The sequence below is a fragment of the Xenopus tropicalis genome, chromosome 4, assembly GCF_000004195.4.
Source record: "Xenopus tropicalis strain Nigerian chromosome 4, UCB_Xtro_10.0, whole genome shotgun sequence".
Lineage (NCBI taxonomy): Eukaryota > Metazoa > Chordata > Amphibia > Anura > Pipidae > Xenopus > Xenopus tropicalis.
Window position 1 is genome coordinate 10,403,271 of NC_030680.2, and position 17,012 is coordinate 10,420,282.

Here is a 17,012-nt window from a genome sequence, read left to right on the forward strand (position 1 = left end):
CCAAATCTATCCCCAACTGACCTTCTAGCTGGGCTTTCAGGTGTATTAGGTGAGCCAATAGGCATAGACTGGGCCCCTTAGCCTCTGCTTCAGGTCCCTCCCTCGCCAGGGAAGCCACTCCCACAGTTGGGGAACCAATGACATAGACTCTACCTCTCTTTTTTCCCTATGGATCCAACTGGCACTGTAGGAAGGTATGTTATCAGTCCAATAAGGTGACCCTGAAGTTATATGTGAGTTATAGTTCAATACAGTTGAATGTTCAAGACTCCAGCTTGGCTCTGTATACCCAGTACTACAGTCCTGGCCCAGTCCTTGCCGTAGGTGGGGGTACCCCAAGTTTCCCCCCCAAATCTATCTCCACCTGACCTTCTACCTGGGCTTTCAGGTGTATTAGGAGAGCCAATAGGCATAGACTGGGCCCTTTAGCCTCTGATTCAGGTCCCTCCCTCACCAGGGAAGCCACTCCCACAGTTGGGGAACCAATGACATCGACTCTACCTCCCTTTTGTCCTTATTTAGGTGGAATGGATCCAACTTGTGGCCCAGTTTTCCAACTGGCACTGTAGGAAGGTAAGTTATAAGTCCAATAAGGCAACCCTGAAGTCAGATGTGAGTTATAGTTCAATACAGTTGAATGTTCAAGACTCCAGCTTGGCTCTGCATACCCAGTACTACAGTCCCGGCCCAGTCCTTGCTCCATAGCTCACATCTGATGCAAGAGCTGCCTTATTGGATCTATGGGGGGATCCGTCCTTGGCCGGCGTTAGGGACTCTATAAACAGGAAGGCAGACAATGATGTGAATATGAGCCATATGTTAGGGTGGGACGCGCCTTCCTGGCTTTTATAATATTTATATATTTATTTGTATTTATTGTTATACTTTGTATTTATCTATTATTATCTTAATAACCCCCTGTTTGTATTAATGTATTCTACTGTACAGCGCTGCGTACATAAGTAGCACTTTATAAATAAAGTTATACATACATACATTTATATACTTCTATATCATTGTAATACTCCGGGGTTCTAGGTACCCCATGGGGCTTATTTGTGAACATTGGCCATAGCCACCAATCAGCAAGTAGTCCTACAAGCTATAAAATGAACCAAGTGGGACCCGACAGGTTGCTATTGGCAACTGCCCTGGTGCATGTTAGTAGCCATGTTAGTGAGTGAATGAGCCCTATCTTGTCCAATGGGGTGTGTAGACCTGATGTAATGGGACATTCCTGGTACATAGCTTGTGTTGTCCCTGTTTGTTTGGGCAGCCGGGAATGCCACTGTCAATAGCGCATCAGTATATAGAGGGGGGGGGGGTGTAGGTTCAGCTGGACCCTGTACACAGCCATAAAAAGGCCTCAACCCATTTAAAGGGGAAGTGTACCCTGGGAAGCTGCTTGGAATGTAAAGAGTTCCCCTTTAATATGAGCTTACTCATTCCCCAGGAGGAGCCATAGTGTGCATGTCAGGTCGGTGCAATTAGGCATGCCATTAGATAGCTCGTCAGGCAAGAAGGCTCGTTAGCATATTATAGGTAAATTGATATTAATGCGCCCGTCGGGTCGTGACCTGCAGTGACATTTCCTATTGCGTGGCCATTACAGTCCCAGCTGGGGGGGAACAAATAAGATGCACTTTGTTATGGGAGAGGAAGATGCCACTTACCCCCCCCCCCCCATAACTGCACAGTGGCATCTTCCCTGGTCTGAAGGTTTATTTCCTCTCATACAGAATAAAGATCTGTACCACCTGGCATAGGGCATGAGCATGGCAGAGGGGCACATGGTGGTGCCCAGGAACATAGCTTGGCACTTAAACACACAGGAGGGGTAATTCATCCTACTCGTATCCCTGTGTCCTGATGTACTGACATTTTAATGCCCCCTCCTGCCTGGCATATTCCTTCTGTATCCCCTGCCTGGCACCTCCCTTACTGTATCTCCTGCCTGGCACCTCCCTTACTGTATCTCCTGCCTGGCACCTCCCTTACTGTATCCCCTGCCTGGCACCTCCCTTACTGTATCCCCTGCCTGGCACCTCCCTTACTGTATCTCCTGCCTGGCACCTCCCTTACTGTATCCCCTGCCTGGCACCTCCCTTACTGTATCTCCTGCCTGGCACCTCCCTTACTGTATCCCCTGCCTGGCACCTCCCTTACTGTATCCCCTGCCCGGCACCTCCCTTACTGTATCTCCTGCCTGGCACCTCCCTTACTGTATCCCCTGCCTGGCACCTCCCTTACTGTATCCCCTGCCCGGCACCTCCCTTACTGTATCTCCTGCCTGGCACCTCCCTTACTGTATCTCCTGCCTGGCACCTCCCTTACTGTATCTCCCGCCTGGCACCTCCCTTACTGTATCCCCTGCCTGGCACCTCCCTTACTGTATCCCCTGCCCGGCACCTCCCTTACTGTATCCCCTGCCTGGCACCTCCCTTACTGTATCCCCTGCCTGGCACCTCCCTTACTGTATCCCCTGCCTGGCACCTCCCTTACTGTATCTCCTGCCTGGCACCTCCCTTACTGTATCTCCTGCCTGGCACCTCCCTTACTGTATCTCCTGCCTGGCACCTCCCTTACTGTATCTCCCGCCTGGCACCTCCCTTACTGTATCTCCCGCCTGGCACCTCCCTTACTGTATCTCCCGCCTGGCACCTCCCTTACTGTATCTCCCCGCCTGGCACCTCCCTTACTGTATCCCCTGCCTGGCACCTCCCTTACTGTATCCCCTGCCTGGCACCTCCCTTACTGTATCTCCTGCCTGGCACCTCCCTTACTGTATCCCCTGCCTGGCACCTCCCTTACTGTATCTCCCGCCGGGCACCTCCCTTACTGTATCTCCTGCCTGGCACCTCCCTTACTGTATCTCCCGCCTGGCACCTCCCTTACTGTTTCTCCTGCCTGGCACCTCCCTTACTGTTTCTCCTGCCTGGCACCTCCCTTACTGTATCTCCTGCCTGGCATCTCCCTTACTGTATCCCCTGCCTGGCACCTCCCTTACTGTATCTCCTCCCTGGCACCTCCCTTACTGTATCTCCTGCCTGGCACCTCCCTTACTGTATCCCCTGCCCGGCACCTCCCTTACTGTATCTCCTGCCTGGCACCTCCCTTACTGTATCTCCTGCCTGGCACCTCCCTTACTGTATCTCCTGCCTGGCACCTCCCTTACTGTATCTCCTGCCTGGCACCTCCCTTACTGTATCTCCTGCCTGGCATCTCCCTTACTGTATCTCCTGCCTGGCACCTCCCTTACTGTATCCCCTGCCTGGCACCTCCCTTACTGTATCTCCTGCCTGGCACCTCCCTTACTGTATCTCCTGCCTGGCACCTCCCTTACTGTATCTCCTACCAAGGCCAAGTGAGCCTTGGCACCATGACAGGCTGCAGGGATCACATACCAGGGGCAGAATCATGGGGCTAAATAGTGGATGGGGCAAACTGGAGGAAGAAGCAAAAAGGCACTTGGCTTCCTGAATCCAAGAGGGAATGGGACCAGACCTGGGATCCCTGGAGCACAAAGCTAGCACTTTTTTATTCCTATAAGTGAATGTGCCCCACCCCATGTGTCACAGACTGCGCCAGCTCGGCCCATTGTGTGGCTCCCACTGCCAACACTGCCGCCTTCTATTATTTATATAACCGAGAAATCACGTGAGTCTGATTCCATTACTGCGCGGGGAAGGGCCCCTCTCTCAGGGCCTGAAATCAGGTTTTCTGTATAATTTATTAGTGTGAGCGGTGGGGGGGGGGCCATCACTTAGGGACATGTCCCACACTGACAGGCACGCAGCACCCAAACCACTTAGTGCCATTATGTGCCCGCAACACGGAGATGTTACATCAGCACTGCCCACCCTCTGGGTGCCTTCCTCCTGTAATGTTTGAAAGCTAGGCATCAGTGCCAGGGCATGGCAATAATGGGTTAAATAGCTATCTGTATAACAGAACATTCTGTCACAGTGGCACAGATCCTATCTGATCCCCCCCATTGTAAGCAGCAGTCCTGCCCTGCTTTATGGCTGAGATTCTAGCTATCTGTATAACAGAGCATTCTGTCACAGTGGCACAGATCCTATCTGATCCCCCCCATTGTAAGCAGCAGTCCTGCCCTGCTTTATGGCTGAGATTCTAGCTATCTGTATAACAGAGCATTCTGTCCCAGTGGCACAGATCCTATCTGATCCCCCCCATTGTAAGCAGCAGTCCTGCCCTGCTTTATGGCTGAGATTCTAGCTATCTGTATAACAGAGCATTCTGTCACAGTGGCACAGATCCTATCTGATCCCCCCATTGTAAGCAGCAGTCCTGCCCTGCTTTATGACTGAGATTCTAGCTATCTGTATAACAGAGCATTCTGTCACAGTGGCACAGATCCTATCTGATCCCCCCCATTGTAAGCAGCAGTACTGCCCTGCTTTATGGCTGAGATTCTAGCTATCTGTATAACAGAGCATTCTGTCACAGTGGCACAGATCCTATCTGATCCCCCCCATTGTAAGCAGCAGCCCTGCCCTGCTTTATGGCTGAGATTCTAGCTATCTGTATAACAGAGCATTCTGTCACAGTGGCACAGATCCTATCTGATCCCCCCATTGTAAGCAGCAGTCCCGCCCTGCTTTATGGCTGAGATTTTAGCTATCTGTATTACAAAGCAGAGTATTTAGACTTCTAATAGTGAAATAGCAATTAATACACAGAAACAAGAATTTATGAGTATTTGGTGCCAGTGACAGATCCCAGGACACCTGTCTGGACCAATCAGAAAGCACCACCCACCTGTTAGAGCAAATAAAGAGAGGGTAGAGGGCAGCCAATAACGGCATTTGTTACGACAAAGTGTTTCATTAAATAGCAGACAGAGACACATGGAGGTGGAAGGTCCTAACGGCCAAAGGTTTCTAGAAGACGAGCAGACGAACTCGATGTCCAACTGTTTTATGTCAGAAAGGGATCAGGGATGTTTAGGGGAACTATATTTAGCTTATTTCAACTGACTTGTCATATGTATTGGCGCCATGAATTCAGCAGCACCATAAATCTCAGGCACAATTCTGTCTTCTAGTCACATCAGGAGCAGCAGTGCCATAAAGTGAAATGGAAGTCATGTTCCAATTGTCATAATGAATTGTGCTTAGTACAGGGGAATCCCTATGTGCAATAGTTTTATGGTATCTCTCTGTACAGGCTATGAGCAAACTTAGGGGGCTGTTCCTGCTGAATTGTGCTTAGTACAGGGGAATCCCTATGTGCCATAGTTTTATGGTATCTCTCTGTACAGGCTATGAGCAAACTTAGGGGGCTGTTCCTGCTGAATTGTGCTTAGTACAGGGGAATCCCTATGTGCCATAGTTTTATGGTATCTCTCTGTACAGGCTATGAGCAAACTTAGGGGGCCGTTCCTGCTGAATTGTGCTTAGTACAGGGGAATCCCTATGTGCCATAGTTTTATGGTATCTCTCTGTACAGGCTATGGGCAAACTTAGGGGGCTGTTCCTGCTGAATTGTGCTTAGTACAGGGGAATCCCTATGTGCCATAGTTTTATGGTATCTCTCTGTACAGGCTATGAGCAAATTTAGGGGGCTGTTCCTGCTGAATTGTGCTTAGTACAGGGGAATCCCTATGTGCCATAGTTTTATGGTATCTCTCTGTACAGGCTATGAGCAAACTTAGGGGCTGTTCCTGCTGAATTGTGCTTAGTACAGGGGAATCCCTATGTGCAATAGTTTTATGGTATCTCTCTGTACAGGCTATGAGCAATTTGGGGGCTGTTCCTGCTGAATTGTGCTTAGTACAGGGGAATCCCTATGTGCCATAGTTTTATGGTATCTTTCTGTACAGGCTATGGGCAAACTTAGGGGGCTGTTCCTGCTGAATTGTGCTTAGTACAGGGGAATCCCTATGTGCCATAGTTTTATGGTATCTCTCTGTACAGGCTATGAGCAAACTTAGGGGGCTGTTCCTGCTGAATTGTGCTTAGTACAGGGGAATCCCTATGTGCCATAGTTTTATGGTATCTCTCTGTACAGGCTATGAGCAAACTTAGGGGCTGTTCCTGCTGAATTGTGCTTAGTACAGGGGAATCCCTATGTGCAATAGTTTTATGGTATCTCTCTGTACAGGCTATGAGCAATTTGGGGGCTGTTCCTGCTGAATTGTGCTTAGTACAGGGGAATCCCTATGTGCCATAGTTTTATGGTATCTCTCTGTACAGGCTATGAGCAAACTTAGGGGGCTGTTCCTGCTGAATTGTGCTTAGTACAGGGGAATCCCTATGTGCCATAGTTTTATGGTATCTCTCTGTACAGGCTATGAGCAAACTTAGGGGGCTGTTCCTGCTGAATTGTGCTTAGTACAGGGGAATCCCTATGTGCCATAGTTTTATGGTATCTCTCTGTACAGGCTATGAGCAAACTTAGGGGGCTGTTCCTGCTGAATTGTGCTTAGTACAGGGGAAACCCTATGCTGCCATAGTTTTATGGTATCTCTCTGTACAGGCTATGAGCAAACTTAGGGGGCTGTTCCTGCTGAATTGTGCTTAGTACAGGGGAATCCCTATGCTGCCATAGTTTTATGGGATCTCTCTGTACAGGCTATGAGCAAACTTAGGGGGCTGTTCCTGCTCTTTCCTCACTAAGATTTTCTAATTGCATTTGGGGATGTGCGCTCATCTGAACAAGCATTACTTGACCTTTAATATCCACTGTATTTCTACTGAGCATTGACTGAAATATAAAGGGAACATAAAGCCAAATTACCAGCCGGGTATCTCTCAGCCTTATCATGGTGCATCTGCCTTGGCCAATAGGACACCCTGTCTGTTCTTCCCTGGCTTCAGCAACTTGGCTCGTTAGTGTTCGTTAGTATCTGAGCAGAACAGATTGTGGGGGCTCTCACTTTCTCTGGACCTGGGGGGGGGGGCGGATCTCGGATCACTAATGGTTTGACGCAGTAATCAGTTCGTGGCACCACCGAGCTCCAGAAGGCAAAGGAACCCTCCTGCAGACGAATGCCCCCCTGCTGTTGAGAAACGTGGGCCAAGGTGGCAAATAATTCTGAGCCTGGTCCAATGGCAGAGTCTGGGCCCTGGTACTGCAAGTGCTCTGGACCAGGGAAAAACTGGTAAAGTGTCCCAGAGCACAGCCGTCGCTTGTCTGATTGCTGCAGAAGCTCTCGGCCAGAGGGCTGACACTTATAAGCCTTGCACTAGCCAGGATAATGATTGGCATTGCTTCTCCAAGAGGTTCTGCAGCAGCCTGCAACTGAACCATACGGGCACTGGCTGGTCCAACATACAGTACAGATGGTGCCAACTGAAGGCGCTGCACTGGTATAGGGCAGATGTAGTGCAAGGGTGCCCGAGTTTCAGGCCAGACCACTGTTAACCTGTGCTGATTATTTTCAAACACAGCGACAGGGCACAGTAACTGACAAATAAACTTGCGTTATGCCTCCACCTTGTGGTGAGTCAAGATAACTGCAGCAATTAAAGGTCAAGTCACAGTTATTTTCATTCACACATTCTGCAAAGTTTGCCCAGGTCGACTAACCCACAGCCAAAGGGCTCAGCTGTGGCACTTTCAGCTCTTGTTAAACTATAACTCTCATCATAACTGCAGGTTTAGTAACATCATGTGAACAAAGTACCACATTTGCCCATTCCCACACCTTGTGTCTCAACCCTTTCTCCTTGTAGAGTGTAAGCTCTTTTGGGCCGGGCTCTCTTCCCCTCCTGTATCGGTTATTGGTTGCTTTATATGTTACTCTGTATGTCCAATGTATGAAACCCACTTATTGTACAGCGCTGCGGGATATGTTGGCGCTTTATAAATAAATGTTGACAATAATAATAACAATAACATCTGCCTCTGATGCAATTACACTTTTCCCTTTTGCCCCGAGGGAGGGGGGGGATTCCATTCCCCAAGACATTTGTCTTCTCTCCTTTCTTTTTCTAAGGGGGAGTAATTAAAGTTTTGCCTTCTTGCCCTTCTGCCTAGATCTAAGGACCGCCAAGTTGGCAGAGGTTGTCTTAAAAAGCCACAGCCAATATTGCAGAAAGTTCCCCCCTTGGCACTCTGGCGATTTCCATTGCTGCAAGCAGGGTGGTTCATTCCCTATGCAGGCAGCCTGTCCAATCACAGTCCTGTATAGTGGGAGCTTACAATAGGGGCGGGCACAAGGACTCCATATGAGGCACCCTGGGATTAACTCTTGCTCTGCCATAGTCTAAGGCTGAAACACAGGGGCTGCTGTTTTATGTCTTGGAAGCGACAGGGTTAACGGTGCCGTAAAGAAGATTTACGATTTGAGAATCGGTTTAATACAAATGATTTTGGGAAACAAAAGGACAAATAAAGGGAAAGTAATGGATCTGTCAGAAGGAAGGTCTCCTAGCGATGAAAAGGGGGCGACGGCACTGGCAGTGAAGGGGTGTAGCTGTATGGGGAATGAGTTTCCTAGAAGCACAGCTTGGGGGGGGGGGGGGTTAATGTCCCAAAAGATGCTGTAGAGAGGCCTGAACCTCAGCTGAGAGGGGTAAAACCAAGAATGTCTTTGATACTCCCAGGCAGCAATTCATACTGGGACCTGAATACAGGTGCTATGAGGTCCACTGGGGGGCAATTTCTGACCCTATAAAGCTTGTTGGAGGTGGGCAAATAATATAATTGTAAAAATAATATAAATATTTTTATTATAAATAATAAAAGCATCAGACCCTAGGCCGGTGTGTATACTGTCTAATGCAAGCATTGTTTCCAATAAATAGGTTAAGCTGATCACCTTCCCAACAGCTTTATAGTCAGGGCCCCCCCAAATCCTGCTTTAGGGCCCAGTAGCTTCCTGGTACAGCCCTGGCTGATTAAGGAGAAATATGTGAAATATGTGAAAGTAAAGACTCGACAGGGTTGTAGGAACTTGTCTGGGTCGCTCAGGATAAAGCAATTCTATCCTAGGGAATAAAGTTACAGGGAAATCTATGGAAGGATAGAAACAAAAGGGAAAGATCTACTGCCCTCTAGTGGCACAACTGCAATGGTGCACACATTGCCCCAGGGCTACCCCCCCAGCACACACAGCCAACGGCAATAAACACTGAAATACAACAACAATGCTGAACCCTTTAATTATGAAATTACACGCGTTACATAAAACATCAGTTCTGCTTATGCAATTGGGGGTCCCCCACTGTGGAATTATTTAGACATAAGGGGGCACAATAAAATGGCAGTTTCTGTCTGGTGCCGTGCCGGGACGCTTGCCATTGGCAATTGAATCCAAGTGACCCCCAGATCTCAAACGCTTAACCCCTTATGCTCACACCTCCATAAAGTATGATTCTTCCAGGTATCATGGGAATGTGGCAAACAAGACGAATCCAAAGGAGTTCGGAGTCTCTCATGTGTCTTATCCCATAAGGGTCCATTGTCTTATTTAGCAGGACTTCCCTATGACTTTGGGGAAAGCAGTTTCCATGTTTCCGGAGGCTTTTCTGCCCCCTACTCTTCTCTAAAAATAAACACCATCATCGTGCCAACAAATCCCTCCCCCCCTCAATGGGCAGGGTTCAGTCCACAAACAGGAAGTAAATATTACAACCAATAAGAACAAAGAAAATGTACTTCAATGATTAAATTCTATCAAGCTATAAAAAAAACAAAACCCTAAATCCGTGAATGTTATAAAATATCACATTTATCAATATCGCTCCATTACTTTGCCTTTAAACGAACCTCTGACGAGTATACAGGAATTCCACTTGATCCTGCCCCTGTCTGTACAAGAGTTTGCCCACCCGGGGGGGTATTCTCTGCATACTGATAGCCCAGCCTACACCAGCAGCAAATTAACGTTACTAAGGGCAACCAATTTATTTACAGACACAACTAAATATTTTTTTTTGTTCTTTTTTTTACAGAAATAAAAGTATCTATTCAGTAAGGGTCTGGTCCTCCCCCCTATATCACATATTTATATATATTTATACATTGTTCCCCCTTGTGCCCCAAAACAAAAATACTACTTTCTACTTTGCCTTTATCCTAGCTGGGGGGGGCGGGGTTTTAAGACACTTGGTGCAACGGATCAAAAATACCTAGTACAGGGGTACAAAAAAACAGAAAAAAACCCCAATATGTGTCTATTAAGTCCTTGTGGAGGGGGCATCTATATATACATGGTGGCTTTTTTGGGGGACCACCTGGCGAATCCCTTCCAAGGGGATGCTGAGGGTTACAGGGGTACAGCTTATTCTCAGTATTTGGGGACTTTGGTGTAGTCTTCGCTTTGAATGCTGCGGCACAGGCACATGGAAAGAATGAGACCCAGGAGCTGTAAGGGTTAAAATAAATACGCGTGAGTTCGGACACAGGGTAGTCACACAGCAGTTTGGGATAAATACAAACCATGGAATATGGATTAAGGAAAGAAATGGTAAGAGTGTGTTGTATGGGTACCATTAACCCCCGGCATGCACATATAGCTAACTACACAACCACAATGGGCCAAATTGATCAAATATGTAATTGTCCTGAATTTAAGATGCCAACTCCTGTGTGTGGCATTTGACCTACCTCAATGACTGCTACTCCCACGCAGACGCCCAGAATGATGCCAAGGTTATCCTGTAGCCAGCTCTCCACTCCCTGCATGCAGCCCTGCAACACAGCATGGGTAGGGCACAGAGTCAGTATACAGCACCAGGGGGCGCCACCACCATAGCAACTTAGGCTTCCTGGCGTTACTCACCGTTTGATACACAGCGGACTCCACGGTACCATTGTATTGGCAGAAGCCGTTGGGAGAACTCTGGTTCTTCATACAAGAGCAAGGATACTGATTGGTGGAGTTCTGGACCACAGTGTTGGCAGTCCAGTTCTGATAGTTAGTCCAACCGCAGCAACGGAGCTGGTAAAGGAAGCAGCACAGAGAAAATGTAATGACCTGGCAAGGTGGTACGACCAGTCCTGTGCCCAGATACCAGTCCCGCCTACAAATACTAGGAGCCAATAGTCCAAACCCACAGTGTCCTGGAGATGCCACCCTCAAAACATTCCTGTCATATAAGTTGTGCCACCATCTAGTATCTGTAGGGGTGCTTATAATATTAGTATCTGTAGGGGTATCTGTAGGGGTGCTTATAATATTAGTATCTGTAGGGGTATCTGTAGGGGTGCTTATGATATTAGTATCTGTAGGGGTATCTGTAGGGGTGCTTATAGTATTAGTATCTGTAGGGGTGTCTGTAGGGGTGCTTATGATATTAGTATCTGTAGGGGTATCTGTAGGGGTGCTTATAATATTAGTATCTGTAGGGGTATCTGTAGGGGTGCTTATAATATTAGTATCTGTAGGGGTGTCTGTATGGGTGCTTATAATATTAGTATCTGTAGGGGTGCTTATGATATTAGTATCTGTAGGGGTATCTGTAGGGGTGCTTATGATATTAGTATCTGTAGGGGTATCTGTAGGGGTGCTTATGATATTAGTATCTGTAGGGGTATCTGTAGGGGTGCTTATAATATTAGTATCTGTAGGGGTGCTTATGATATTAGTATCTGTAGGGGTATCTGTAGGGGTGCTTATAATATTAGTATCTGTAGGGGTGTCTGTATGGGTGCTTATAATATTAGTATCTGTAGGGGTGCTTATGATATTAGTATCTGTAGGGGTATCTGTAGGGGTGCTTATGATATTAGTATCTGTAGGGGTATCTGTAGGGGTGCTTATGATATTAGTATCTGTAGGGGTATCTGTAGGGGTGCTTATGATATTAGTATCTGTAGGGGTATCTGTAGGGGTGCTTATAATATTAGTATCTGTAGGGGTATCTGTAGGGGTGCTTATGATATTAGTATCTGTAGGGGTATCTGTAGGGGTGCTTATGATATTAGTATCTGTAGGGGTATCTGTAGGGGTGCTTATGATATTAGTATCTGTAGGGGTATCTGTAGGGGTGCTTATAATATTAGTATCTGTAGGGGTGCTTATAATATTAGTATCTGTAGGGGTGCTTATGATATTAGTATCTGTAGGGGTATCTGTAGGGGTGCTTATGATATTAGTATCTGTAGGGGTATCTGTAGGGGTGCTTATGATATTGGTATCTGTAGGGGTATCTGTAGGGGTGCTTATGATATTAGTATCTGTAGGGGTATCTGTAGGGGTGCTTATGATATTAGTATCTGTAGGGGTATCTGTAGGGGTGCTTATAATATTAGTATCTGTAGGGGTGCTTATAATATTAGTATCTGTAGGGGTGCTTATGATATTAGTATCTGTAGGGGTATCTGTAGGGGTGCTTATGATATTAGTATCTGTAGGGGTATCTGTAGGGGTGCTTATGATATTAGTATCTGTAGGGGTTGCTTATGATATTAGTATCTGTAGGGGTGCTTATGATATTAGTATCTGTAGGGGTATCTGTAGGGGTGCTTATGATATTAGTATCTGTAGGGGTATCTGTAGGGGTGCTTATAATATTAGTATCTGTAGGGGTATCTGCAGGGGTGCTTATGATATTAGTATCTGTAGGGGTATCTGTAGGGGTGCTTATAATATTAGTATCTGTAGGGGTATCTGTAGGGGTGCTTATGATATTAGTATCTGTAGGGGTGCTTATAATATTAGTATCTGTAGGGGTGTCTGTAGGGGTGCTTATGATATTAGTATCTGTAGGGGTATCTGTAGGGGTGCTTATAATATTATTATCTGTAGGGGTATCTGTAGGGGTGCTTATAATATTATTATCTGTAGGGGTATCTGTAGGGGTGCTTATGATATTAGTATCTGTAGGGGTATCTGTAGGGGTGCTTATGATATTAGTATCTGTAGGGGTATCTGTAGGGGTGCTTATAATATTAGTATCTGTAGGGGTGTCTGTAGGGGTGCTTATGATATTAGTATCTGTAGGGGTATCTGTAGGGGTGCTTATAATATTATTATCTGTAGGGGTATCTGTAGGGGTGCTTATGATATTAGTATCTGTAGGGGTATCTGTAGGGGTGCTTATGATATTAGTATCTGTAGGGGTATCTGTAGGGGTGCTTATAATATTAGTATCTGTAGGGGTGCTTATGATATTAGTATCTGTAGGGGTATCTGTAGGGGTGCTTATAATATTAGTATCTGTAGGGGTATCTGTAGGGGTGCTTATGATATTAGTATCTGTAGGGGTATCTGTAGGGGTGCTTATAATATTAGTATCTGTAGGGGTGTCTGTAGGGGTGCTTATATTAGTATCTGTAGGGGTGCTTATGATATTAGTATCTGTAGGGGTATCTGTAGGGGTGCTTATGATATTAGTATCTGTAGGGGTATCTGTAGGGGTGCTTATAATATTAGTATCTGTAGGGGTATCTGTAGGGGTGCTTATAATATTAGTATCTGTAGGGGTATCTGTAGGGGTGCTTATGATATTAGTATCTGTAGGGGTATCTGTAGGGGTGCTTATAATATTATTATCTGTAGGGGTATCTGTAGGGGTGCTTATGATATTAGTATCTGTAGGGGTATCTGTAGGGGTGCTTATGATATTAGTATCTGTAGGGGTATCTGTAGGGGTGCTTATGATATTAGTATCTGTAGGGGTATCTGTAGGGGTGCTTATGATATTAGTATCTGTAGGGGTATCTGTAGGGGTGCTTATGATATTAGTATCTGTAGGGGTATCTGTAGGGGTGCTTATGATATTAGTATCTGTAGGGGTATCTGTAGGGGTGCTTATGATATTAGTATCTGTAGGGGTATCTGTAGGGGTGCTTATGATATTAGTATCTGTAGGGGTGCTTATGATATTAGTATCTGTAGGGGTATCTGTAGGGGTGCTTATGATATTAGTATCTGTAGAGGCTTATGATATTGGGTGTCTGTGAGGGGACTTTGATACTGGGTATCTGCCACACATCTTACATATATCCAGTGCCACTAACTCACCCAACAGATAAAGAAATATCACTGCTTTTGGCATAGCTAGAGGAAGCAGACCCCGCGGTAGCAGGGAGGGAGGGGGGGGCCTTGACTGCGGGGTCTGCTTCCTCTATTGCCGTGAAGAACTCCCACCCCACCGCCCGCTCTTCAACCCAACCCAAAATCCCAACAGAACCCCCTCCTACACGTCTCTTTCTTCTTCCGTACTAGTGATCCTTGGTACTTACATTTGTCTGGATATAATCCCAGGTGGTCTCGGCGCTTGTGTTCTTTCCATCCTCATAGTCATAAGTGACAATCAGTTCATGGATTATGGAGGACATCTCAGTCTTGAGCTGTTTGAGGGACAGGAGAAAGGGGGAGATTGGGTCGTTTCAGGTCCCTTACATTGGTACCGAGCAGAAGGGGAGTAGAGAAAGTGGTACTTGAGGGCTACGAACCAACTCGGGGGCCACAGAAGCAGGAGAAAAGCTAAAGTGGTCAAGTTTAAAGGAACTAAAGTGGTACGAATCAAGACGACCAATCACAAATCTCCTTACCGTATCTCTCTGTAAGTAAATCAGAATTCCGGCTGCAACTTGGGCAATCAGGATAATCAGCAGGAAGGAAAAATACTGCAAAAAAAAACCCAACAGATGGCCAGTTAGCACATAGGCTGCGTATGGAGTTCAAAAGAAACAAGTGCTGGACCAAAGGATAACTTAGATGCATCTAGTAACCCATAGCAACCAATCAGCAGTTAGCTTGTATTGGTTTCTACAGTTAGACTAGTAAAAGTAAACACCTGATTTACCGGTTACAATGAAATCTATGTGTGTGTTTGTTACCTACCAGCCCCAACAGGCAACGGATCTCATTCACTGCCCCCAAGCAGCCCAGGAATCCCATCACCATCGTGAAACCCCCCACGGCGATCAGTATGTAGGAGCCGGTTCTGAGATACGAAGAGGAGGTCTCTGTGGGCAAATGAAGCAAAGAGTGTGATACACACAGAAAATGAATATCCGATTATTGTTATTGTTGTTTACTCCAGTGCAGCATGGAGAAGCCTTTAGCAAGATGGCCACCTACTCTGAGTGCGGAGAGTGGAATGTTGGGCTTACGGCTCAGTGGGTGGGTCCTGTGTGGCATTAGATATGTACAGGGTCTTATGGGAGTCTTTTCTCACTGTGCTTAGAAGCAGTTTAATGTCTCTATAGGTGGCCTACAGAATTCCCTCTCCATAAGGAAATATCTTCCACTCCAGCTGATGCCGGGTAGCTTGGTACTTACGCAGGACCGCTATAAAGCTGGTTTTGTCCACCAGTATCCATATTCCAAATCCTAGGATCACAGCGCCCAGAATCTGAGGGGACAAAAATCAAATGATATCAGAGCCTGTCACTGCCCCCTAGTGAACAAGGTTGGAATTGCACAGTATTGGCGTAGATATACAGTATGGTCTCTCCCTCTAAAGTCTATGAGCACTCAAGCTGTTCCTGCTGAATTGTGCTTAGTACAGGGGAATCCCTATGCTGCCATAGTTTTATGGTATCTCTCTGTACAGGCTATGAGCAAACTTAGGGGCTGTTCCTGCTGAATTGTGCTTAGTACAGGGGAATCCCTATGCTGCCATAGTTTTATGGTATCTCTCTGTACAGGCTATGAGCAAACTTAGGGGGCTGTTCCTGCTGAATTGTGCTTAGTACAGGGGAATCCCTATGCTGCCATAGTTTTATGGTATCTCTCTGTACAGGCTATGAGCAAACTTAGGGGCTGTTCCTGCTGAATTGTACTTAGTACAGGGGAATCCCTATGTGCCATAGTTTTATGGTATCTCTCTGTACAGGCTATGGGCAAACTTAAGGGGCTGTCCCTGCTGAATTGTGCTTAGTACAGGGGAATCCCTATGCTGCCATAGTTTTATTGTATATCTCTATAGAGTCAGCATATAAGCAAACTTAGGGGGTTGCCCTGTTATGCAATTTATAGCCTTGTTTTCCTGGCCACAAGCTCTCTACTCTTGTAAGGGGATTATAACATAGCAGGAAGGTTTAGGGAAGTATTAAGCAAGGTTGTGGGCAGCTAGTCTCAGAGACAATCTGGGCCTTCATTAAAACGGCAAATATAGCTATAGGGCCCTTTAGTAAGGATTACATTTGGTATAGCGCTAGAACAGTGAAAGGGTTAACTTTGTATATCTAGAAACAATACTGCCCGCCAACAAACTGGACCAACTGGTCCCACAGGGTAGGGAAGGTGTCAAACACAGGAAAGAAGGGGAGAGGCGCAGGGGTGGGGGTAGGCCCGCCATAATGTTATATATGTGTGTGCTACAGAGACCCCCCCCCCCCGCGCCACACTGTTGGTGGGGACAATGGGAAAGCCTGTGCTTGGTACTCAAATGCACTAACAGGGGGCAGTCGGCTCATATCTCAGCAGGGACGGGTCTCATTACTGGAATCCCCTCTCTCGCTCAGGAGGCTGGGTTCTGGGTTATGGCTAGGCAATATGTACTTTGGACACAGCTACGCCGCATTTCCCATCATGCACCGCATGAATCCCCCCCCCATCCTCCTCTTCTCTTAAAAAAAGTGCTGAGTTGTGGGGGAAGAATCTGACCTCTGGTAGACAAGTTGCATTCAGGGATGGCTCTGTCCACTGCCAAAATACCATGACTCCCTTTAACCCTTGTCTTTCTAGCGTCCTGCTCTATACGCCCTGGGAAACTGTTCTACCCCTATGGTAATGCCAGCTCTTAGATACCATCATGCATTGCCTGTCCCTGCAGCACAGAAATGGTTAAGGCTGGGGTGGAAAAATCCATTCCCATAAAAAAAGGGGGAAAGCACATTCCCTGCATTCCCAGGCTGAATCCAGCTGTCTCCATTCTGATACAGTCAGGGAAGCAGCTGCTTTCTATCTGCCACCACCTGCTCCATCTCTCTGTCTGCCCCTTGTACTCACGGCCTCCAGCCTGGCACCCTCAGGAGCCGACTGTCAGTACAGATGCCAGGAGCGGGACCTGGGCACTACAGAGATACCTGGGGTGTGCTACAGTGGGGAGCGGGACCTGGGCACTACAGAGATACCTGGGGGT

The 17,012-nt window shown here is 46.8% G+C and overlaps 1 protein-coding gene across 2 annotated transcripts in view; it reads right to left on the reverse strand.

Moving 5' to 3' along the window:
* Positions 1 to 9,106: 9,106 nt before the first annotated feature.
* cd82 (CD82 molecule) overlaps positions 9,107 to 17,012 on the reverse strand; it is a 36,442-nt gene continuing 28,536 nt past the window's right edge. Inside the window, exons 3-9 of one of the 2 annotated variants that reach the window (XM_012960761.3) lie at positions 15,206 to 15,278; positions 14,765 to 14,889; positions 14,473 to 14,547; positions 14,161 to 14,268; positions 10,754 to 10,912; positions 10,579 to 10,662; positions 9,107 to 10,336 (exon numbers count right to left, since the gene is read on the reverse strand). In XM_012960761.3, the coding sequence (XP_012816215.1) occupies positions 10,259 to 10,336; positions 10,579 to 10,662; positions 10,754 to 10,912; positions 14,161 to 14,268; positions 14,473 to 14,547; positions 14,765 to 14,889; positions 15,206 to 15,278 (702 nt within the window). In that variant the 3' untranslated portion in view covers positions 9,107 to 10,258. 2 annotated transcript variants of the gene reach the window in all.